The 22782-nt window shown below is 37.9% G+C and overlaps 5 protein-coding genes across 11 annotated transcripts; all 5 read right to left on the reverse strand.

The window, feature by feature from the left end:
• Positions 1-504: 504 nt before the first annotated feature.
• Positions 505-4254, reverse strand: LOC117932748 (protein NTM1-like 9). Of its 2 annotated transcripts, XM_034854039.1 has the most exons (6): positions 3937-4253; positions 3581-3861; positions 2053-2137; positions 1829-1950; positions 1059-1725; positions 505-963 (listed from the first exon to the last, which is right to left on the reverse strand). In XM_034854039.1, the coding sequence occupies exons 1-5, from the start codon at positions 4115-4117 to the stop codon at positions 1075-1077; spliced, it is 1320 nt and encodes a 439-aa protein (XP_034709930.1). In that variant the 5' UTR covers positions 4118-4253; the 3' UTR covers positions 505-963; positions 1059-1074. The 2 variants fall into 2 exon arrangements, with proteins under 2 accessions (XP_034709930.1, XP_034709931.1); XM_034854040.1 differs by having other exon boundaries at positions 518-1725; positions 3937-4254.
• A 970-nt stretch (positions 4255-5224) lies between these two features.
• LOC117931714 (protein NTM1-like 9) lies at positions 5225-9268 on the reverse strand. Of its 3 annotated transcripts, none has more exons than XM_034852747.1 (7): positions 8054-9268; positions 7681-7952; positions 7401-7485; positions 7177-7298; positions 6680-7057; positions 6167-6487; positions 5225-6090 (listed from the first exon to the last, which is right to left on the reverse strand). In XM_034852747.1, exons 1-7 carry the CDS (start codon positions 8232-8234, stop codon positions 5794-5796), a joined length of 1656 nt encoding a protein of 551 aa, XP_034708638.1. In that variant the 5' UTR covers positions 8235-9268; the 3' UTR covers positions 5225-5793. The 3 variants fall into 3 exon arrangements, with proteins under 3 accessions (XP_034708638.1, XP_034708637.1, XP_034708635.1); XM_034852746.1 differs by having other exon boundaries at positions 7371-7485; XM_034852744.1 differs by having other exon boundaries at positions 7177-7485.
• Positions 9269-9862: 594 nt separating this feature from the next.
• On the reverse strand, positions 9863-12945 carry LOC117931767 (NAC domain-containing protein 62-like). Of its 2 annotated transcripts, XM_034852827.1 has the most exons (8): positions 12538-12942; positions 12171-12436; positions 11777-11846; positions 11562-11674; positions 11090-11434; positions 10648-10911; positions 10278-10571; positions 9863-10023 (listed from the first exon to the last, which is right to left on the reverse strand). In XM_034852827.1, exons 1-8 carry the CDS (start codon positions 12713-12715, stop codon positions 10018-10020), a joined length of 1536 nt encoding a protein of 511 aa, XP_034708718.1. In that variant the 5' UTR covers positions 12716-12942; the 3' UTR covers positions 9863-10017. The 2 variants fall into 2 exon arrangements, with proteins under 2 accessions (XP_034708718.1, XP_034708720.1); XM_034852829.1 differs by lacking the exons at positions 11562-11674; positions 11777-11846 and having other exon boundaries at positions 12538-12945.
• A 1310-nt stretch (positions 12946-14255) lies between these two features.
• LOC117931766 (protein NTM1-like 9) lies at positions 14256-17908 on the reverse strand. Its single transcript, XM_034852826.1, has 7 exons — positions 17572-17908; positions 17185-17456; positions 16809-16890; positions 16615-16736; positions 16121-16507; positions 15609-15938; positions 14256-15525 (listed from the first exon to the last, which is right to left on the reverse strand). The coding sequence occupies exons 1-7, from the start codon at positions 17750-17752 to the stop codon at positions 15217-15219; spliced, it is 1683 nt and encodes a 560-aa protein (XP_034708717.1). The 5' UTR covers positions 17753-17908; the 3' UTR covers positions 14256-15216.
• A 1221-nt stretch (positions 17909-19129) lies between these two features.
• Positions 19130-22584, reverse strand: LOC117932563 (uncharacterized calcium-binding protein At1g02270-like). Of its 3 annotated transcripts, none has more exons than XM_034853838.1 (10): positions 22390-22584; positions 22020-22261; positions 21789-21894; positions 21361-21587; positions 21193-21269; positions 20974-21088; positions 20732-20857; positions 19972-20082; positions 19783-19890; positions 19137-19485 (listed from the first exon to the last, which is right to left on the reverse strand). In XM_034853838.1, the coding sequence occupies exons 1-10, from the start codon at positions 22466-22468 to the stop codon at positions 19246-19248; spliced, it is 1431 nt and encodes a 476-aa protein (XP_034709729.1). In that variant the 5' UTR covers positions 22469-22584; the 3' UTR covers positions 19137-19245. The 3 variants fall into 3 exon arrangements, with proteins under 3 accessions (XP_034709730.1, XP_034709729.1, XP_034709731.1); XM_034853840.1 differs by having other exon boundaries at positions 19393-19648; XM_034853839.1 differs by lacking the exon at positions 22390-22584 and having other exon boundaries at positions 19130-19485; positions 22020-22373.
• Positions 22585-22782: the final 198 nt, after the last annotated feature.

The raw sequence follows: 22782 nt of genomic DNA on the forward strand, positions 1-22782 counted from the left end.
TGTGTAAAAGAGTTAAAAGAAGTAAAATAAGTGTAAAATGGTATATATATATATACTATTGAGAACATAATAGTGAACCTAGCATGATCAGAAAATCTATGAGAATTTCTATTTTGGAGATTTGCAAAGGTTGGTATGTCTGATTTGTGGGCGGGGGCGGGATGGGGATGGGGATCATGATAACTTTGGATTTTATGCTGTGTCTAATGAGATAAGTTTTTCTGACTCAATGGTAGATAAATGGATGTCTTGTTTGGGAATTTGGAATTCTGGGTAATGGATTCACCAACTCCCATTCTGATACCTCCTTGATGTGAATTGTAGCTATCCTTCGTACCCAACGCAATCGACTGACCTTTCTTGCTTGAATCAACTAGAAGGTAGAGTGTAAGGAAGACGATAGACTAATTTACCCTATTCATTCTTAATGGTAGAGAGATGGATGTCTTGTTTAGGAATTTGGAATTCCTTTGTATTTTAAGTCCTCAACTCAACCACAACAAATTTGAGACAAGGATCATCAAGAACACATTACATACATGTGCATCTAGTACAACAAACGTATATGTTTTTATCCACAAAGTGATCCTCACTCCACATATTGCATCTACAAACTATGGCCAAGTACTTAAGTAGTATCCTTGCAACCTTGAGTTTAAGATATCTCCATACTACAAAACCCACTTACTTCTCTTGAGTCTTCACCAATGTTACATCTACTATCCATACTGCTTGTAACACTCAAATATCCTTAAAGACAACATACATAATTATAAATCCATAGAAAGTAATCCTCACTCCATATAAAGCATTTACCAACATGGCCAAATATGTAAAGGCTATTCTTGCAGAACCTTGAGTTTAAGATATCTCCATGTAGCCAAAAAAAAAACACACATGCTTCTCTTCCTTGATGCTTCTTCACTGTGTGAATTTTTTTGGTTATGACTGGCCGGTTGGTACCTTCTAGAGAACACAAGATAAGTTTCTACTTTTTAAAAATGAAAAAAATAAAGAGTGTACAGCAAGGGGTGAATTTTGAAATGTGATAATATCACCTCATGGCAAAGGCTTTTAAATGTTTGCATTGATGTCCAGCACCAACAATAGTATGCCTGCAAGTAAATTGACAGGGTAACCTGGTGTGGAACTTGGCTCATGGCTTGCAGAAGCTGTCTCTGGGGAACTGAAGGAACCCTTTTGATTCATTCCGACTGACTCATTCCATATTGAACTCAGATTTGGATTTGCTTTTTCAGTAACTTCGCTGTCTTTTTTGAACTCTCTGATGGGGTTTTTGTTTTGGAGCAGATCAATAACAGAACCATATTCTGCCCTGTCTTTGGCCTGCAAACAGAAACCTTGGAGCACTTGAGTGTTTGTGTTACTGCTTGATCCACCACCCTTACCATACACTCCCTTCAATGGGCTCTGTGGGCGGGCTGATAGCCTGCCAACAAAACCATGGTTTAGGTTCCAACTGTCAACAGCTGAGATCCTCTGACCAGTTAATCCTTCACAATGGTATTCATCTGGATCAACAATAAGACTATCTGCAAATTCTGTATCAACCCCATCCTCAAACTGCATATTTCCATAGCTATTGTTAAAGTCACTGGGAGATGGGAGATCCAAGTCAAGTCCTTGCTCTGTGTCAGAGAACCAATCAGAATCCAGTGGAGTAAATGGGATGTCATTTAATAAACCTGGTAGCTGAGGATCCTCCTGAGGTAAGAAGCAAGAAAAAAAACATTAGTCGTGGATTTGCTTCACATGTTCAAATCTGAGGCAGTGAACCCTGGGAGAAAAAAAAAATGCTCATTCTCACATCTGAAGTCATTTCCTCTACTTGATAATTTCGAATATCAGAAGCAATATCGCTAAAATGGTGGCTTGGCCCTGCATCTAAGGTCATGTTGTTGGCCGGGTCATTCAGATGAATCCCAGTACCTGTAGATGAATTGTCAAATTCCATATTCATCAGCCAAGTCTCTTGAATGATTGACAGTTCAGATAACACATCATTATAGTTCATTTCTGGAGAGAACCCACCTGCAACAGCTTCATCAGGGGTTGGTATATAGGACCCTGTCTTCTTATCTTTTTTTCTCTTTAAGCGACACAGAACATAGGCCCTCTGCACAATTTGAAAGACAAAACAACATAAATTGACAGTATATATTCCAGCCATATCCAATACTTGTGAAGACCAGTAGCAAATTACTTACCAGTCAACTTAGTTAAATCCAATCCATAGAATTCTCACAATAAAACAACAAATTAATAACTCAATAATTTCCCTTGTTATGTAAATGTGCCTTGATGTGACAACATCTTCCCAACCGCTCTAGACCCAAAGGACCCTTAGAGGTTTAAAACGTATCCATAGGGTTCAGAGGGGTTTATACATATATAGTATCACAAACTTTTTTCTCTATCCGATGTGGAATATCAAAATCACACAACAAAGATCATGCAAACACAACATCATGTCCTTGCGGAGGCCAAACAAACAAAGGTCCATATCAGGGTTGAGAACCTAACTTTGATATCATTTGTGTAGATATTGTTTCGTTTAAGCTTAAAGGGCTCTCACAAATTCATAACGCATCTATAAGGTTAAGAAAAGTTCATACATATATAACGTCAACAACTCTTTCTCTTGTTTGATGTAGAATATCACAATTAACCCTTATATAGACATAATTTTTCCTCTATTCAATGTGAGATCACAACTACCTCTCATACAAACACAATAAAAACCGTGCAAACACAACATCCTATATCCTCATAGAGTTGAACAAAAAAAGGTCTACATCAAGGTCCAAAACCTAGTTGTGATACATATTGTTCTAAGTTTAAAAGGCTCCCACTAATATGAGATATTACAATTATCTTTCATACAGATATAATGTTGTCATTATATCCCATGGGATTATAAAAATCAAACAAACAAATACACCTTGCAAGATTGAACAAACAAAGGTCTATTGTGAGGTCAAAAAACAAAGACCCACATCAGGACTGAAGATTGGCTATGATACCATCTATAATGGTCCACTCTCAACTATATAGATATCATTCACCCTAAGTTTAAAGGGTCTTCACAAATTTAAAATATGTTTACAAAGTTAAGAGAGAATTAATTGATTAAAATGATGAAATAATCCCTATATTTGTAAATTTAACATCTTCCATGATTGTTATTTTTTTATTTTAAGAATAATCAAATTTTCATATAAATGTCTTTAACTATTTTAAGTATTTACATATATGTTTAAAAAAAAATTATTTTTATAAGAAAAAAATGAGGGTATTTTGTCAAAATGAGGTAAAAAAAAATGGAGAGTAAATTTTCAAAATTGGGTTTTCAATTACCCATTTAATCAAATAACCTAAATCTATAAAAAAAAAAATTCCTCTACAGTGTGGAATATCACACTTAATTAGTAACATTCAAATAGTAATTTACTTTGTTTTTCTAGTCAACCAAGCAGGTAAGAACAAAAACAAAGTAAACCAAGCAGGTAAGAACAAAAACAGAGTAAGAGAGCGAGAACGAATGTAATGGACAGCTTACATTGGAAGGAAGGGAGGCGATATCTGAGCGATGATACTGATACTGGTAGATAACCCAATTGGTCAACACAGCAGCACGACCACGGCCTTCATAGAAATTCAGAGTTTTCCTGGTACCAATCACCTCTTTGTTGGTCCGAGACAAGATGTCACGACCCAAACCGGTGGGTTTCCAGTAGCCAGCCTTTGTTGCCCTTTTGAATTGACTGCCATTTTGGTACTTCTTATGAAGAGGAGAGAAAAAGAACCACTCTAGATCATCTGTTTGCAACACTGAAAAACCTACACACACATAAGAAAAAACAGAATTATACGCATGTTCATTTAAACTCAAAACGTCTGGATGATTCAGTTTACCTGGTAATTCCCACGGCTCCCATTTGCAGATATCAACCTCAGGGATGATTTCTACTGGGGAATCCATGCCCAGTATCTTCGGCTTCAAATGGCGATCAACCAGTTCTTCATCGGTGGGATGAAATCTGAATCCCACTGGTAAAGTTTCCAAAATCGCACCTATGGTCTCTCCTACTGACATAATTGGGAATCAAATAAACAAACACTACTACTATTATTACTAGGATGATGAAGAAGAAGAAGAAACTCAATGGTGGAACTGAATAAAACTATCGATATAATATAGCATTAGGGGTACTACGTCCCTCTCCCATATGTGGGTCTGTATACATATAGAGAAAGAGAGTCGTCGGACTAATCACTTCGGAAAAAGCTTGGAAATGGGCATAGCTAGTGGATCCCACTTTTGACTCCGCGTAGCTTAAGAAGACCGCGTGAGAAACCTTTCTAAGTGTACAGTATAACAGACTTACTTCCTACCCAAGTTTGATTTTGATGGTGTATCGTGCGGTTGAGATTTCACTCCTTTCACTTTCTTCTAGTATGATCGAATGAATATTCCATGACATGGAGCTATGCAAACTTCATCCCCAAGTTCAGTCGCGTCCGTACACAAATCCTATCATTTCTTTTGTTTTGTTTCCGTGTTGTTGTGCTAGTTGGTGTTATGTGTCCCCATTCCCATTTCATTACACTATTAAGAGAAGATCTCCTTCCACACAAGTTTTATTCCATGCAGAAAAGTACTCTTCTTCAATGGATTCTCCCTAAGATTTTTTTCCCTTCTCTGTCTCTCTACAGTACTCTATGTTGTTTCTTCATGGCTCTACCCTCATCATCTTTAATGTACGAAACACTATAAATAACACCAGTATGCCAAAAGCCATGAAAAATGATGAAGATGGATTGAAATAGGCTTATGACAAAATTAATATTGATCAAGACCTTCAAACCTCTGAATAACTTGCTCCCCATCAAGCAGTTGGTATTACACTACCTAGTCAGATCCATATTTCTCTTTTTTTCTGGGAAAAGATGGTTGAGGCTAGCTGGTACCAATCACAAACCTTGAAATTTGAACAATTCTAAACATGCTAAGCTTAACAGAGGAGATTCTTATGTGCTATGTGCATTACGTTGCCAAAAACTTTACAAATTTTCTTTTGATTCATCATTTACATTTTGATGAAAATCATTATTTTTCCAACTAGAAAGAAAATGACCATGTTATGTTTTGAATACTGGACACAGCATCCTCACTATAGAGAGCACAACAGTGAGCATAGCATGATCAGAAAAGAGGGTTTATTCATGAGCTTTTCTTCCTTACTTTGGAGATTTGCAAAGGTTGGTATGTCAGAAAGCTCCCTGAATTTAAGCCATCAGGGAAAAACCTGTAAAAGAAGGATAGCCACCTGCATTGTTCTTCCTTACAATGAACACATTCCATTCATCTACAATCAAGAATGCCCCTGTAACACCCATATATCTCTAGTACAACAAACATATATATTGCATCTACAAACTATGGCCAACTATTTAAGTAGTATCCTTGCAACCTTAGAGTTTAAGATATCCTCATACTCCAGAGCCCACTGGCTTCTCTTGAGTCTTCACCAATGTCACATCTACTATCCAGACTGCTTGTAACGTAGAAATATCCCCAATACAACATACATAGATACATCCATAAAATGTAATTCTCGCCTCATATAAAGCATTTACTAACATGACCAACTTTTTAAGTACAATCCTTGTAGAGCCTTGAGTTTAAGATATCACCATGCAACTAAGAAAACACACATGCTTCTCTTCATTGATGCTTCTTCACTGCAAAGGCTGTGAAATGTGATAATATCATCTCACTGCAAAGGCTTTGAAACCTGTGCATTGATGTCTAACACCATGAGTGCAATCAGAACCACCAACAATAGTATGAGATAGCCCTGGTGAGGAACTTGGTTCATGGCTTGCAGAAACTGTCTCTAGGGAATTGAAGGAACCCTTTTGATTGCTAGTGACTGGCCAATTCCTTATTGAACTCAGCTTTGGATTTGCTTTTTCAATAACTATGCAGTCTTTCTTAGACTCTCTGATGGGGTTTTTGTATTGAAACAGATCAATAGCAGAACAATGTTCTGTCCTGTCGTCGGCCTGCAAACAGAAAGAGGTAGAATTGCTAAATAGATATAATGAGAAATTCAAATTCAACTTCAGACAAACTTCTCACCTTAATAGAGACTGACTTTTCTTCTGGTTTTGTCATGCTGCAGCTCAATTTGGTTAACTTGGCTATGAGTGTCTCATTATTTGAGGCATTCCCTGTCAATTTGAGACTCTTTGGAGCAACCCGCTGTGCTACAAAGTTGTCTAATCTCTCAATGGAGGGAGCATCAAATCTCCTGGACTCATCATGAAGAAGACTCTTGTTTTCCCTTCTGTGCTGGTTAATGCTGGATAACCGTGAAGTGGGTCGATCCATTGGTGACTGCACACATTCCTTTGGACTGAGCCCACTAGTCAAGCTTGAAGCTTGCAGCAATTGACTATACTGTAGCATAGAGAAGGCAAAAAAAAAAAAGTTATTCTCCAACTATTATAAACAATTATGCAGTCAAAACACCAGGCAGGGATGCAGCATGTGGGAGTGTTTGATCTCAAACTTCAATTTTAGAGCTCCCAAGAATGTTCAAGAATTCATTTTGGGGTTGGTGAGATATTGGAGGGCAGGGCATATCTTTACCTGAACTTGGGCCACTTCAGTGTCCCTTGATCCACCACTCTTACCATATACTCCCTTTAATGCGCTCTGTGGGCGGGCTGATAGCTTGCCAATAGAACCATGTCTCAGGTTCCCACTATCAACACCTGGGCTCCTCTGACTGGCTAATTCTCCAAAAGGGTGTTCATCCTGATCGACAATAAGAGTATTCAAGAACCAAGTAACATCGTCATCCTGTTCAGTGGTGTCATCCTGAAATGGCGTCCTTCCACAGACATTGTTAAAGCCATTGGAAAATGGGAGATCCAAGTGAGGTCCTTGCACTGTGTCAGAGAAAAAATCAGAATCCAGTGGAATAAAAGTGGTTTCGCTAAATAAACCTTGTATCTGAGGATCCTCCTGCGGTAAGAAGCAAGAAAAAAAAAACATTAGTCATGGATTTGCTTCACACGTTCAAAAACTGAGACACAGAATGCTGGAAGAACATAAAACACACACACACAAATGCTCATTCTCACTTCTAAAGTCATATCCTCTACTTGATAATTTCGAGTATTAGAAGCAATATTGCTAGCATAGTGGCTCGGCCCAGCACCTAAGGTCATGTTGTTGGCTAGGCCATTCTGAAGAATCCCACTACCTGTAAATGAATTGTCAACTTCCATATTCATCAGCCAAGTTTCATGAAGGATAGGCAGTTCAGATAACAAACCATTAAAGTTAATTTCTGGAGAAAGTGCACCTGCAACAGCCTCATCAGGGATTGGAATATCAGAACCTGTATTCTCATCTGTTTTTCTCTTTAAGCGACACAGAACATAGGCCCTCTGCACAATTTGAAAGACAAAACAGCATAAATTCACAGTATATATTACTTACCAGTCAAATCCTTGTGAAGATCATTAGAAAATTACTTACCAATCAACTTATTTAAATTCAATTAATAGAATTCTTACATTCAAACAGTGTTGATAAGAACAAAAACAGAGTAAGAGAGGTATAATGGAGGTAATGCAGCATACATTGGCAGGAAGGCCGGCAATATTTGCACGATACTCGTGGATAACCCAGTTGGTCCTGATGGCACCACGACCACGGCCTCTATAGAAAACCAAAGTTTTCTTGGTACCAATCACCTCTTTGTTGGTGCCAGAGAAGATGTCACGATCCTGACCGGTGGGTTTCCAGTAGCCAGCACTTGTTGCCCTGTTGGAACGACTGCCATTTGAATACTTGTAATCAAGAAGACTGAAGAAGAACCACTCTGGATCATCTGTTTTTATCAATGAAAAAACTACGCACACAAAAATAAATCAATAGAAATAAAATAAAATAAAAAATCCAGAATTATACGCATGTTCATTAAAACTCAAAACATCTGGAGGATCAGTTTACCTGGTAATTCCCACGGCTCCCATTTGCAAATATCAACCTCAGGGATGATGTCTACCGGGGACTCCATGCCCAGTATCTTCAACTTCAAATGGTTATCAACCAGTTCTTCATCAGTGGGATAAAATCTGAATCCCACTGGTAAAGTTTCCAAAATCGTGGCTATCATATCTCCTACTGACATGCTTAATTGGGAATGAAATAAACAAAAACTACTACTATGATTACTAGGATGATGATGATGATAATGAAGGGAAGAAGACTCAACGGTAGAACTGAATAAAACTATCAATGGAATATCCAAAACAACATTAGAATTAGTATAGAGGCACTACGTCCCTCTCCCATATGCGGGTCTATATATATATATATATATAGAAAGTTGTCGGACTAGTCACTTTGGAAGAAGCTTGGAAATGGGCATAGCAAGTGGATCCCACTTCTTGATTCTGTAGCTTAAGATCCGCGTGAGAAACCTTTCTTTTCTCTCTATTTTCTATCCGAAATTCACAATGCAACTTTAAGTGTACTTTATAACATACTTACTTCATAGCCAAGTTTGATTATGAAAGGGAGCTTTACAAACTTCGCCCCCAAGTTCGGTCGGGTCCGTGCACACATCCTTTCATTTCTTTTGTTTTGTTCCGGTCTTGTTGTGCTAGTTGTTGTCATGTGTCCCCCGTCCCCATTTCATTTCATGACTATGACAGTTCAGACCATTAACAGGAGATCTTCTACAGAAGTTCTATTCCTGCGTTTTTTTCAGTGCAAAGCTGGGTAGCCATTGAAGTTTATTCCATGGAGAAATGTCTTCTTTAATGGATTCTACCTATGATTTTTTCCTCCTTTCAGCCTCTCTACAGTACTCTATATTGTTTCTTCATGGCTCTAACTCCCATCTCCTTTAATATATGAACCAGCATAAATATCACCAATATGCTAGAAGCCATGAAAAATGGAGATGGATTGAAACAGGCTTATGACAAAATTAATGTTGATCAAGACCATATTTTCCTTTTTCTTTTTCTTTTTCTTTTAAAAATTTTCTGGGAAAAGATTGGTTTAGACTAGCTGATACGAATTATAAACCTATGCTAAGCTTAACAGAGGAGATTCTTATGTGCTATGTGCATTATGTTGCCAAAAAACTTCACAAATTTTCTTTGATTTAGGTTACATTTGGTTCCAGAAATTATTAAAGAAAGAAAAATAATATTACCAAATGATATATATAAATAATCTATTAACATTAAATTTTTTTTTTCTTTTACTTTTCCTCTTTATTTCCTTTTTCTCATGTTTTCCTTCATATTTTCCTGGAACCAAGCATAACTTTATATTTTAATCATAATCATTTTTTCCTCTCAAGAAAGGAAATGACCTTGTTATGTTTTGAATACTGAACACAGCATCCTTACCATTGAGAACACAACAGTGAGGCTAGCATGACCAGAAAGAGGGTTTATCTATGAGCTCTTCCTTGAAACCTTATTCTCCACCAATGTCACATCTACCAAAATCCTTGAAGACAACATACATATTTATACATCCATTAAAAAGGTAATCCTCACTCCATATAAAGCATTTACCAACAAGGCCAACTATGTGAGTCATATCCTTGCAAAACTTTAAGTAAGATATGTCCATGCTGCTTAAAAAACACACATGCTTCTTCACTGTGTGAATTTTTTTGGTTGTAAGTGGATGGCTGGTGGACTCGAGAGAAATCTCTAAGGTTATGTTTAGATATATTTCTTATTTTTTTATTTTTAAAAATAGAAACCGATACAGAAAGTATATATATTTCTCATATACTTGACAAAGCTTCTTAAGATTTTTCAAATTTGAAGGGTAAATTTATACTCTTTGCATATGAGTTTTTATGCTTTTTCTACAAGAAAGTGTATCAGAAAGTAACCTAGGGGGTGGGTTTCGAAATGTGATATTATCACTGAGTGCAAAGGCTTTCAAACCTTTGCGATGAAGAAGGTTATGTTTAGATATATTTCTTATTTTTTTATTTTTTAAAATAGAAACCGATACAGAAAGTATATATATTTCTCATATACTTGACAAAGCTTCTTAAGATTTTTCAAATTTGAAGGGTAAATTTATACTCTTTGCATATGAGTTTTTATGCTTTTTCTACAAGAAAGTTTATCAGAAAGTAACCTAGGGGGTGGGTTTCGAAATGTGATATTATCACTGAGTGCAAAGGCTTTCAAACCTTTGCGATGAAGTCTAGCACCATGACAACAATAAGAATCACAAACAATATTATGCCTGTGAGAAAATTGACAAGTTCAGCCGGTGAGGAACTAGGTTCATGGCTTGCAGAAGCTGTCTCTGGGGAATTGAAGGAACCCTTTTGAGTGCTTCCAACTGGCTCATTCAATCTTGTCATTGAACTCAGCTTTGGATTTGCTTTTTCAGGAACTTCGCAGTCTTTCTTGGACTCTCTGATGGGGTTTTTGCTTTGGAGCAGATCAGTAGCAGAACCATATTCTGCCCTGTCTTTGGCCTGCAAACAGAAAGAAGTAGAATTACCAAACGGATATAATGAGAAATTCGAATTCTACTTCAGTTAAATTTCTCACCTTAATGGAGACTGAATTTTCTTCCGATTTTATCATGCTGCCACTCAATTTAGCTAACTTTGCTAGGAGAATCTCATTATTTAAGTCATTTCCTTCCAATTTGACACTCTTTGGAGCAACCCCATGTGCTACAGAGTTGGCTAGCCTCTGCTGGTTAATGCTGAATAATCCTGAAGCGGAATGCTGCTGTTGAGCCATTGGTGACTGCATACATTCCTTTGAACTGGAAACCACACGACTGGAAGCTTCCTGCGATAGACTAGGCTGTAGCAAAGAAAACAAAAACAAAGTCATTCTTTAATTATTGTAACCAATTATGCAGTCAAAACACCAGGGATGCAGCATGTGGGAGTGTTTGATCTCAAACTTCAATTTTAGAGCTCCCAAGAATGAACAAGAATTGATTTTGGGGTTGGTGAGATATTGGGGGGCATATTTTTACCTTAACATGGAGCACTTCAGTGTATGTGGCACTCCTTGATCCCTTAACATATGCTCCCTTCAATGGGCTCTGTGGGCGGGCTGATAGCCTGCCAATAGAACCATAAACAGCTGAGCTCCTCTCATCGCTTAATCCTCCATAAGGGTATCCGTCCTGATCAATGAAAAGACCATCAACGAATTCTGCATCATCCTCATCCTGAAACTGCATACTTCCACAACTATTGTTATAGCCACTGGAAGACGAGAGATCCAAATCAAGTCCTTGCTCTGTGTGATGGAACAAATCATAATCTAGAGGATGAATTGTGGGTTCATGCAATAAACCTTCTAGCTCAGGATCTCCCTGAGGTAAGAAGCAAGAAAAAAAAAACATTAGTCATGGATTTGCTTCTCATGTTCAAAACTGAGGCAGTGAACGCTGGGAGAACACCAAAACAAAACATAAAAATAAATCAAAAGCTCATTCTCACGTCTAAAATCATTTCCTCTACTTGATAATTTCCAATATCAGAAACAATATCGCTGGCATGGTGGCTCAGCCCAGCACCTAAGGTCATGTTGTTGGCTAGGCCATTTCCAGAACCTGTAGATGAATTGTCAAATTCCATATTCATCAGAGAAAGTTTCTTGAATGATAGGCAGTTCAGATAACAAACCATAAAATTAATTCCTGGAGAAAACCCACCGGCAACAGCCTCATCAGGCCCCGTATTCTCATCTGTTTTTTTCATTAAGTGACACAGGACATAGGCCCTCTGCACAATTTGAAAGACAAAACAACATAAATTGACAGTATAGATTCCAGCTATATCAAATCTTTGTGAAGACCAGTTGTAAATTACTTACCAGTCAATTTAGTTAAATCCAATCAATAGAATTCTTACAATAAAACAACAAATTAATGACTCAACAATTTCCCTAGTTATGTAAGTGTGCCTTAATTATTACCCCACTCAAACAGGAACTCAAACAAACATGTGTCAGTAATTGACTTGCTATTTCTGGTCAACCAAGCAGTGTTGATCAGAAAAAAAACAGAGAATAAGAGAGGGATAATGGAGGTGATGGATATAGCATACATTGGCAGGAAGGCCAGCAATGTCTGCGCGATACTGGTGGATAACCCAGTTGGTCCTAAGGGCAGCACGACCACGGCCTTTGTAGAAAACCAAACTTTTCTTGGTACCAATTTTGTTGGTCCCAGACTTGATTTCACGATCCTGACCGGTGGGTTTCCAGTAGCCAGCCTCTGTTTGCCTGTTGACGTGACTGCCATTTGAATACTTGAGATCAACGGGACTGAAGAAGAACCAGTCTGGATCAGCTGTTTTTATCCGTGAAAGATCTACAAAAAAAGAAAAAAAAAAAAAAAGAATCATACACATGTTTATTAAAGAGAAAATACTTAAATCCCAAGACTCAAGACACCTGGATGATTCAGTTTACCTGGTAATTCCCAAGGCTCCGATTTGCAGACATCAACCACAGGGATGATCTGTACCTCGGAATCCTTGCCCTGTGTCTTCAACTTCAGATAGTGATTAACCAGTTCTTCATCGGTGGGACGAAATCCGCATCCCACTGGTAAAAGTTTCAAAATCTCGTTTATCATATCTACTGACATACTTAATTGGCAATAAAATAAACAAACACTTCTACTCTTAGTGCTTGGAGGATGATGAAGAAGACTCAAGGGTGGAACTGGAAAAAATTATCAATGTAATACCCAAAACAACATTAGAATTAGCTCAAGGGTAATACGTCCCTTTCCGATATGTGGGCCTGTGCATATATATTCAGAGAGAGAGAGAGTCGTCGGAGTCAGCGGAAGAAGCTTGGAAACGGGCAAAGAGAGTGGATCCCACTTCTCGACTCCGCGTTGCTTAAGAAGACCGCGTGACAAACCTTTCTTTTTCCTCTATTTTCTATATGAAATTCACAATGCTACTCTAACTGTACTGTATAACATACTCACTTCATAGCCAAGTTTGATTTTGATGGTGAATTGTGCGGCTGAGATTTCGCTCCTTTCGCTTTCTTCTAGTATTGAATTGAGTATTTGATGAAATGAAGCTCCTCCGCAAGTTCGTTAACGTCCGTACACACATCCCTTTCATTTCTTTTGTATTGTTTCCATCTTCTTGTGCTAGTTGATTTTATGTGTCCCCATTCCCATTTCATTTCACAGCTACAGTTCAGACAATTAACAGAAGATCTCCCTCTACACAAGTTCTGTAGTACCCTACATTTTTTTCAGTACAAATCTGGGTAGACATTGATGTTACTTCCATGCAGAAAAATCTTCCTTAATAGATTCTCCCTAAGATTTTTTTTTCCCCTCCTCTCTGCCTCTCTATAGTGCTCTACATTGTTTCTTGATGGCTCCACCCCCTTCTCCTTTAATACATGAACCACCATATGCCAAAAGCCATGAAAAATGATGAAGATGATTGAAATCTGCTTATGACAAAATTAATATTGATCAAGACCTTAAAACCTCCCCATCAAGTAGTTGGTTTTGCAATATTCACTCAGACCCATATTTTTCACTCTTTTTTTTCTGGGAAAAAATTGGTTGAGGCTAGCTGATACCAATTACAAACCTTGAAATTTGAACAATTCCAAACATGCTAAGCTTAACAGAGGAGATTCTTATGTGCTATGTGCATTATGTTGCAAAAACCTGCACAAATTTTCTTTGATCATAATAATTTTTTTTTCTACAAGAGAGAAAATGACCATGTTATGTTTTGAATACTGGACCCAGCATCCTTACTACTGGGAACACAACAGTGAGCCTAGCATGATCAGAAAGAGGGTTTATCTATGAGCTTTTCTTCTTTATTTTGGATATTTGCAAAGGTTGGTATGTATGTTTTGGGGGTGAATAAATCATGATGACTTTGGATTTTATGCTGTCTGATGAGATAAGTTTCTCTGACTCCAATGATTGATACTGATGGATGTCTTGTTTGGGAACTTGGAGTATCTTTGTATTTTCTTTGTATCTTAATTCCTCAACTCAATCACCCTCTCACTTTTATACATCTTTATTCCACTACTCTTACCATAAACAAAAACTTTGATTCCTTTCCTCACCCACCCCCTCACTTATGCCTTTATTCCATTACTCTTTCACAAACGTACAACCACAAAAAGGATCATCAAGAAAACAAAACAACACTCTTTTATTATGAGAAAATATACACAATGGCCTTTCAGCCATTGGAGACAAGACAGCCATACAGGAGGCCAGAAGGACACCAAATGATAAAGTAAAACAAAATCCGAAACCTCCCTAAATTTAAGTCATTAGGGACAAAACTGTAAAGAAGGATAGTCACCTGCTTTTCTTCCTCTTTACAATGAACACATTACATACATCTATAATAAAGACTGCCCCTGTAACACCCATTTATCTCTAGTACAACAAACATATATTTTCATCCACAAAGTGATCCTCACTCCATATATTGCATCTTCAAGCATGGCCATTAAGTAGTATCCTTCCAACCTTGAGTTTAAGATATCTCCATACTCCAAAACCCACTTGCTTCTCTTGAGTCTTCACCAATGTTACATCTACAATCCAGACTGCTTGTAACACCCAAATATCCCTAATACAACATACATATATAGATTCATAAAAAGTAATCCTCACTCCATATAAAGCATTTACCAACATGGCCAACTTTTTATGTGCGATACTTGCAGAACCTTGAGTTTCAGATATCTCCATGCAGCAAAAAAAAACACACATGCTTCTCTTCATAGATGGTTGTTCACTGTGTGAATTTTTTGGTTATGGTTGGCTGGCTGGTGGATTCAAGAGAAATCTAAAACTAAGGTTACTTATGGATACACTTTTTATTTTTTATTTTTAAAAATAGAAACTCGTAGAAAAAGTAGATACATACCTTATATACTTGAAAATACTTTTAAAATTTTTTTAAATTTATGGAAATAAAACATTTTTAAGTTTTTTCAAGAACACAAGTTAAATTTCTACTTTTTGCATAAGGGTGTTTATATCTTTCCTACGAGTTTATAATTTTAAAAGTAGAAAATAAAAAACATATCCAAAGGTAACCTAAGGGGTGGGTTTTGAAATGTGATAATATCACCTCACTGCAAAGGCTTTGAAACCTTTGCATTGATGTCTAGCACCATAACTGCAATAAGAAGCACGAACAATAGCATGCCCACAAGTAAATTGACAAGATAATCTGGTGAGGAACTTTGTTCGTGGCTTACAAAAGCTGTCTCTGGGCAATTGAAGGAACCCTTTTGATTGCTTCCGACTGGCACATTCCATATCGACTTTGGACTCAGTTTCACATTGGCTTTTTGTGTAACTTCGCAGTCTTTCTTGGACTCTTTGATGGAGTCTTTGTTGTGGTCAGTAGCAGAATCATATTCTGCCATTTCCTTGGCCTGCAAACAGAAACCTTGTGGAAGTAGAATTGCCAAATAGATATATTGAGAAATTCCAATTCAACTTCAGTTAAACTTCTCACCTTAGTAGAGACTGACTTTTCTTCCGATTTTGACATGCTGCAGCTCAATTTAGTTAAAGCTTGGGGTCCATCAGTATTTGAGGCATTCCCTTCCAATTTGACACTCTTTGGAGCAACCCGCTGTGCTACAAAGTTGTCTAATCTCTCAATGGAGGGAGCAGCAAATCTCCTGGACTCATCATGAAGAGAACTCTTGTTTTCCTTTCTGTGCTGGTTAATGCTGGATAACTGTGATGTGGCATACGACCGTTGAGCCATTGGTGATGGCATACAATGCTTTGAATGGGAAACCCCATTGATCAAGCTTGAAGTTTTCCGTGATTGACTATACTGTAGGATAGAGAGAAAAAAAAAACAAAGTAATTCTGCAACTATTGTAACCAATTACGTAGTAAGACACCAGGGATGCAGAGTGTTTGATCTCAAACTTCAATTTTAGAGCTCCCAAGAATGTTCAAGAATGAATTTTGGGGCTGGTGAGCTATTGAATGGAGGGTAGGGCATATTTTTACCTGAACTTGAAGCACTTCAGTGTCTGTGTCACTGCTTGATCCACCACCCTTACCATACACTCCCTTCAATGGGCTCTGTGGCCGGGCTGATAGCTTGCCTATAGAATCATTCCTCAGGTTCCCACTATCAACAGGTGAGCTCCTCTGACTGGCTAATTCTCCAAAAGGGTGTTCATCCTGATCAACAATAAGAGTATTCAAGAACCTACTAACATCGTCATCCGGTTCAGAGGAGCCATCCTGAAATATCGTCCTTTCACAGACATTGTTAAAGCCATTTGCAAATGGGAGATCCAAGTGAGGTCCTTGCTCTGTGTCAGAGGAAAAATCATAATCCGCTGAAATAAATGTGGGTTCATTTAATAAACCTTGAATCAGAGGATCCATCTGAGGTAAGAAGCAAGAAAGAAAAAAACATTAGTCATGGATTTGCTTCACATATTCACAACTGAGGCAGTAAATGCTGGGAGAAGAATACAAATGCTCATTTTCACCTCTGGAGTCGGTTCCTCTACTTGATAATTTCCAAAATCAAAAGCACTAATGCTAGCATGATGGCTCGGCTCACCACCTAAGGTCACCATGTTGGCTAGGCCATCCAGATTAAACACAATACCTGTAGATTAATTGTCAACTTCCATATTCATCAGTGAAGTTGCTTGAATGATTGACAGTTCAGGTAACATACCATTCACGTTAGTTTCTGGAGGAATATCAGGCCCTGTATTCTCATCTGTTTTTCTCTTTAAGCGACATAGAGCATAGGCCTTCTGCACAATTAGAAGGGCAAAACAACATAAATTCACAGTATAAAATTGTTGTATCATATTCCAGCCATATCAAATCCTTGTGAAGAACAATATTAAATCACTTAGCAGTGAACAATTTCCCTGGTTATGTAAAAATGCCTTAGTACATTCAAAGAGAGACTTAAATGAACATGTGCAAGTAATTTATAATCTTTTTTTGGTTAACCAAACAGACTTGATTAGAACAGAAACTTGTGAAATTCACACAAAAAACAGAGAGTAAGAGAGCGATAATGGAGGTAATGGATAGCATACATTGGCAGGAAGGGAGGCAATAGCAGCGTGATACTCGTGCATAACCCAGTTGGTCCTGACTGATAGAGGAGCACGGCCCCTATAGAAAACCAAAGTTTTCTTGGTACCAAGCAACTCTTTGGTGGCCCGAGACTTGATGTTACGATCCTTACCGGTGGGTTTCCAGTAGCCAGCTTCTGTTGCCCTGTTGGAACGACGGCCAGTTGGGTACTTGTAATCAGGAGGACAGAAGAAGAACCACTCTGGATCATTTGTTTGTATCACTGAAAGAACTACACAAAAGGGAGAAAAAGGCACACGATTGAATTGACAGAAGTATTCACATGTTTATCCAAGACAAAAGGCTTAAGTCTCAAGGCTCAAAAACACGTAGATGATTCAGTTTACCAGGTAAATCCCAAGGCTCCCATTTGCAGACATCAACCTCAGGGATGATGTCTACATGGGAATTCATGCCCAGTATCTTCAACTTCAAATAGTGATCGACCAGTTCTTCATCAGTTGGATGAAATCTGAATCCCACTGGTAATGATTCCGAAGCCATGCCGATCATCCCTCCTCCTGACATACTCAATTGGGAATCAAATAAACAAACGCTACTACCACTGCTACTACTAGGATGATGAAGATGAAGAAGACGAAGAGTAAAGCTATCTATAGAATATCCAAAACAACATTAGAATTAGAAAAACATACAGGTGTTTGTCACCTCTTCTCTCATATGGGTGTGTGTGTATATATACTCAGAGAGTCATCTTAATGACTTGGGAAGAAGCTTGGAAATGGGCATAGCAAGTGGATCCCACTTCTTGACTCCGTGTAGCTTAGGAATACCGCGTGAGAAATCTTTCTTTTTTCCCCATTTTCTATCTGAATTCAGGATGCCATCTTCTTTAATATTATCAAGTGTACTTTATCAGAGAGTAACTTCCTAGCTAAGTTTGAGTGTGATGGTGTATTGTGCGGTTGAGATTTCACTCCTTTCGTTTTCTTCCAGTCTTGAACGGATAGGATGAAATGGAGCTTCACAAACTTCCTCCCCAAGTTTGGTTCTATTCTCCACTTTGTGACCCCACGTCGGTACGCGCATCCATTCATTTCTCTGTTTCTTTTTGTTTTGTTTCGTCTTCTAGTGCTTCTTGGTGTTGGGTGTCCCCCAATCCCATTTCATTTCCTATTTGACCATTGATAGAAGACCTTCCTTTTTACAAAAGTTCTATTAGTTTATGCCGTACACTTTTTTGTTTCAGAGCAAAGCTGGGTAGCCATTGACGTTTGTTCCATAGAGAAAAGTTTTCTGTAATGGATTCTCCCAAGATTTTTTTTCCCTCCTCTCTGCCTCTCTATACTACTCTACATGGTTTCTTCATGGCTCTGCCCCTCTTCTTTAATTGCTACATTCCTATTAATTGTATTTTTAGCTTAGTTTTAATATGATTAGTATCCACATCGGATAAAATAAAATGTTTTTCATGCTATATACGTATGAACTTCTCTTCATTATATAAATGTATTTTGAAATCATAAGTATCCTTGGACCTAAAGCTGTTGCAAATGTTCGCCCAATTGTGGTAAACACAACCCGATATTTTGGTAATTGTGACATCTCAAGTTCAATGAAGGAAAAAGTTTTGCTATGTAAACACATTTTAAAACTATGAGCGCGCATGTAAGTACATTTAAAACCATGAGGACCCTTAACAGTTAGGACCAAACAAGTATAAATGTTGCCAATTTTCCAAAAGCCAAGAAAAATGGATAGTTGATTAAGACCTTCAAATCTGAAAAACAGCCTCTCAATTAAGCGGTTCGTATTACAATACCTAGTCAGACCCGTAATTATCTTTTTCTCTGAAAAAGATTGGTTGAGGCTGCCTGATACCAATCACAAACCTGGAAATTTGAACAGTTCTAAACATGCTAAGCTTAACAGATGAGATTCTTATGCCATGTGCAATATACTGCCAAAAACTTAACAAATTTCCTTTGATTCACCATTTACATTTTGATCATATGAGTTTTTTTCTACAAGAAAGAAAATTCCAAGGTAACTGCGCCTTGTTATGTTTTGAATACTGGACACAGCATCCTTACTATTGAGAACACAACAGTGAGCCTGGCATGATCAGACAGAGAGTAGTTCTCAGGCCATACCCCTTTTTCTACTTCGTGGGGGGAGAGAACTGCGTTCTTCACTTTGAAACCAATCACTTGCTCCTCTGAGTCCTCTTTAGCATCCTCCCTACTCTCACTGTGATTTTCCTCCCTTTGCTCTGAACATGTGGGATTCCAAATCCACCTCTGCAATGTCAATAAGCACCAAGACGATTGAGAATCAGAGGCTGTGAAAAATCTCAAGTGGGATATCAAAGTACAAAAATGAAATAGGGAAAGTCCTGATAGTTGGAATTCATCGATCCTCCAAGCTAACATAGTGATTGTGTCACCAGTAGAACCACTCAAACTGAAATTCATGTATGCCTTTGGTAAGTTGCTAGCACTCAATACTTTATTTCATTACATTCATCTTTAAGTAGATCAATAGCTTCTACATGCAAACAACTACAAATTTTGGGCATACAAAGTAAACTAAATTACCTGGAATTTTTCATAATCAATAATGCCATTGCCATCATTGTCTGCTTGGATCCACAAATCTTCTGTCTCCTGGAAACTGAGTCCATGAGGATGCCCAATTAAATTAATCTGCATAACGATGGAATACAGTGAGATAATCTTTCCACTAAACTTTATGCCTGAAATACTGAAGCAACCATTACAAAGTACCTGGCAGAGTGCTTCACAAAAACTTGAATGTGTAATAAAATCACCAAGATTGTCTGCCTTTAAAAGTGCAAATGCATCATTTTCAGCCAAGGAAGCTTTTCGAAGCTGATACTGAAATCAAAAAGGATCTCAGAACTTAATAAAGAATCTCAGTGCAATTTATCTATGCTTTAAATACAGTCATCAGAAGTGGTTTGCTTACAATTTCATGACCCTAATATTGGAAAACAGTCTCTCTTTCTTTTTCTTTTTTTTCTTTTTTTTCCCTTTTTATTTAGGATTAACTTTGAAGTGTCCTTGTTAATTGTGTCTTCTATTTTTTGGTTTATACAGTATTGCTGGTAAAATTGTATTTTTCCTTTTGTTGGAACAGAGCTTGCTTACAGTTTCATGCCTCTATAAACCAGTAACAAAGGAAAAGGACAACAACTATTGTTTTTCCCTTTTTTTCCGGGTTAAATATTGTCATACTTCCTCATTAAGAGATTTCAGGAAAGCTACTTTTGCATGAGTCAAAGATGGTTTTTATTTTTTTTCAATATCCGTGGGCTCTAGCAAACCCTTCCGACTCTTCATGGGGACCCAAACCTTGGGAGTCCATGATGGATTGTTTTCACTATTTTTTTCTTTTCTCAGAGTTATATGATATCAATTACAAGACATGCTAATAGGTAAAGGAGATGGCAAGGAACTAAACATATTGCCTCTTGAACTTGCAAATGGCCAGGAACAATATAAAAATAGGTGAACAATCACTCACCTTTATAATGCCAAACACTGCTTCAGCCCAACTAGTCTTTAACGGTTTTCGAAATTTATTAGGATTAAGAAGCCATATGAAATCAACCCCACAGATGTTCCCCCTATGATTGCAGTGACTAACCCACTGTGCAGGATAGAAGACAAAAACACAATAAACATAATTAGAAAGCATTATAAATTAGAGCAATGCAGCAACCAAGTCGTTGAGAAGCATTATAATTAGAATCTAAAGATACAAACCTTGTGAGCATCAGCATCACTATCAGTGTACTGATGAGCGGTATCATAGGATGACACAAACCCCTGGGACCTTAGGAATTTGTAGACGTGGCCACGCTTGCTTCCATTCCAGTCACTGCAAGAAGTTAAACACAAAAGGACATATGAATAAGGATCTCCTTTTCTAGAGGAGCTCTCCTGGTGAAACATCAACCGATTACAGCTCTATAGGAAACTTACCCACAGAGGATAATGGGGATGGGCTTAAGCTTGTTTTCTCTCTGATATGATTCCACATATTGCAGTATTTTGTAGACCTATTAGAAGACAAATTGTGAGTATGAAGGTAAAACCCAAAAAGGGATAATAAGGGAACAGTACAATAATTTAGGGAAGAAATTAATGTACCTGATGCAATCTGGCAATAGATAGACTAGAATCATGAGGAAATAACAGGTGGGTGTTCACAATAAGGATTTCTTGCTGAAGCTGAACATTGCCCTTTCGATTCTGTGGTAAAGGAACAGCTAATTGAACATGTAATAGCTGTGCAACCCGGTCTCCAAAGTCATTAAAGAGCAACTCTCTATAGTTCAAAACCCTAAAATAGTCCTTCCGCACAGCAGTTAGTAGACCTGTTTAGAGCACAAACCATGACAGATACTAATTAGACTCCAAATTTACTTTCTTTCATGACTGAATCCAGGTACTCCATACCAGGAGATTTGCCTTTTTAATCTTATTGTATGTAGTTTCTTTTTTCTCCTGAAAAGAAACATATAGGTTAAATCCGGAGACCGGATTAGAAAATGGACTAAATTGAATTACAGTCTTACCGTCTCCACGATTGTTGGTTCTTGCAAGTTGGAAGGTGATATAGCCAGCATCTCCCAGCCTCTTCTGGTACATATGAACAAGTTCTTCATTTCCCACCCAGAACTCCTGATATATTACAAACCCAAATATCAAATACTATGAAGCAATTGAATGGAAAAGAAAAATATATAAAAATAAAAGGAGCGAGAGAGAGAGAGAGAGAGAGAGAGAGAGAGAGAGAGAGAGCTAGCCTGGAGACAAATAATGGAAGAGCTTTCATAGAGCAACCAATCCAATATCCTGTTGTTTCTGGAAATCCAGAAGGCCCTGCAACCACTTTCCCGCAGGCTTTGGTTTTGCTGATCCAGCCGCTTGTAGATGGGAGCCAGTATATTGAAGGTGGTGCATGATATGCTGCTGCTGCAAGGCTCTGTCATTTTGGATGAGGTAAGCACTAAGCACAAATGCAGAACCCAATGGCTTGCTCTGGAACCTGTGGATGGGGAAAAAATATAAAATAGCAACCTCCTCTACTATGCAAAACCCAATGGGCTTAGTCTGGAAACCGTGGATGGGGGAAAAAACAAGAAATAAAAAATAAAAAATAGCAACTTCCTCTACCCCATATCACACGCATATATATATATAGACAGAGATGATTCCTCTCTATTTGCCTTTTTTTTAGACACGGGATGAACATCTGGGGCCACTCACTTTCCGGCTTTTTCAATTCCTTCGTCAAAAACACCCCACTCTGCTATGTCCCCCGACCGGATCCTCTTCATATCTCAAATTATTTGCCAGAAAATTGATCTTTTTAGTCCATCAACTTCATCTAATAGTAAGAATCTGCAATTATAATCGATGGCATGAAGGCAATTAGAAATATAGAACAGCCTTTCATGGTGGGTCCATGGCTTGCACCGTCATTTAAAAAAAGTTCCAGTGTGGGCCCATTGTAGCAGAGGATTACTAATGCCAACAAGAATGTCGGCGTGACTGCACCGTCATCAA

The sequence above is a fragment of the Vitis riparia genome, chromosome 15, assembly GCF_004353265.1.
Source record: "Vitis riparia cultivar Riparia Gloire de Montpellier isolate 1030 chromosome 15, EGFV_Vit.rip_1.0, whole genome shotgun sequence".
Lineage (NCBI taxonomy): Eukaryota > Viridiplantae > Streptophyta > Magnoliopsida > Vitales > Vitaceae > Vitis > Vitis riparia.

Excerpts from the sequence above, each read along its gene's own strand:
- LOC117932748 (XM_034854039.1), bottom strand. The coding sequence starts at position 4,117 with ATGTCAGTAGGAGAGACCATAGGTGCGATTTTGGAAACTTTACCAGTG. Across the intron at positions 2,138-3,580 it reads TCGCCTCCCTTCCTTCCAAT|AGGGCCTATGTTCTGTGTCG; the intron begins GTAAGCTGTCCA and ends CAAATTGTGCAG. Across the intron at positions 1,951-2,052 it reads CCCTGATGAAGCTGTTGCAG|GTACTGGGATTCATCTGAAT; the intron begins GTGGGTTCTCTC and ends ATTCATCTACAG.
- LOC117931714 (XM_034852744.1), bottom strand. The coding sequence starts at position 8,234 with ATGTCAGTAGGAGATATGATAGCCACGATTTTGGAAACTTTACCAGTG. Across the intron at positions 7,058-7,176 it reads TAGAGGATATGACTTTAGAA|GAGGATCCTCAGATACAAGG; the intron begins GTGAGAATGAGC and ends TTCTTACCGCAG. Across the intron at positions 6,488-6,679 it reads CTGAAGTGGCCCAAGTTCAG|TATAGTCAATTGCTGCAAGC; the intron begins GTAAAGATATGC and ends TCTATGCTACAG.
- LOC117931767 (XM_034852827.1), bottom strand. The coding sequence starts at position 12,715 with ATGTCAGTAGATATGATAAACGAGATTTTGAAACTTTTACCAGTGGGA. Across the intron at positions 11,675-11,776 it reads GCCTGATGAGGCTGTTGCCG|GTTCTGGAAATGGCCTAGCC; the intron begins GTGGGTTTTCTC and ends ATTCATCTACAG. Across the intron at positions 10,912-11,089 it reads CTGAAGTGCTCCATGTTAAG|CCTAGTCTATCGCAGGAAGC; the intron begins GTAAAAATATGC and ends TCTTTGCTACAG.
- LOC117931766 (XM_034852826.1), bottom strand. The coding sequence starts at position 17,752 with ATGTCAGGAGGAGGGATGATCGGCATGGCTTCGGAATCATTACCAGTG. Across the intron at positions 16,891-17,184 it reads TTGCCTCCCTTCCTGCCAAT|AAGGCCTATGCTCTATGTCG; the intron begins GTATGCTATCCA and ends CTAATTGTGCAG. Across the intron at positions 16,508-16,614 it reads TAGAGGAACCGACTCCAGAG|ATGGATCCTCTGATTCAAGG; the intron begins GTGAAAATGAGC and ends TTCTTACCTCAG.
- LOC117932563 (XM_034853838.1), bottom strand. The coding sequence starts at position 22,468 with ATGTTCATCCCGTGTCTAAAAAAAAGGCAAATAGAGAGGAATCATCTC. Across the intron at positions 21,270-21,360 it reads CTATTGCCAGATTGCATCAG|GTCTACAAAATACTGCAATA; the intron begins GTACATTAATTT and ends GTCTTCTAATAG. Across the intron at positions 21,089-21,192 it reads ATCCCCATTATCCTCTGTGG|TGACTGGAATGGAAGCAAGC; the intron begins GTAAGTTTCCTA and ends AACTTCTTGCAG.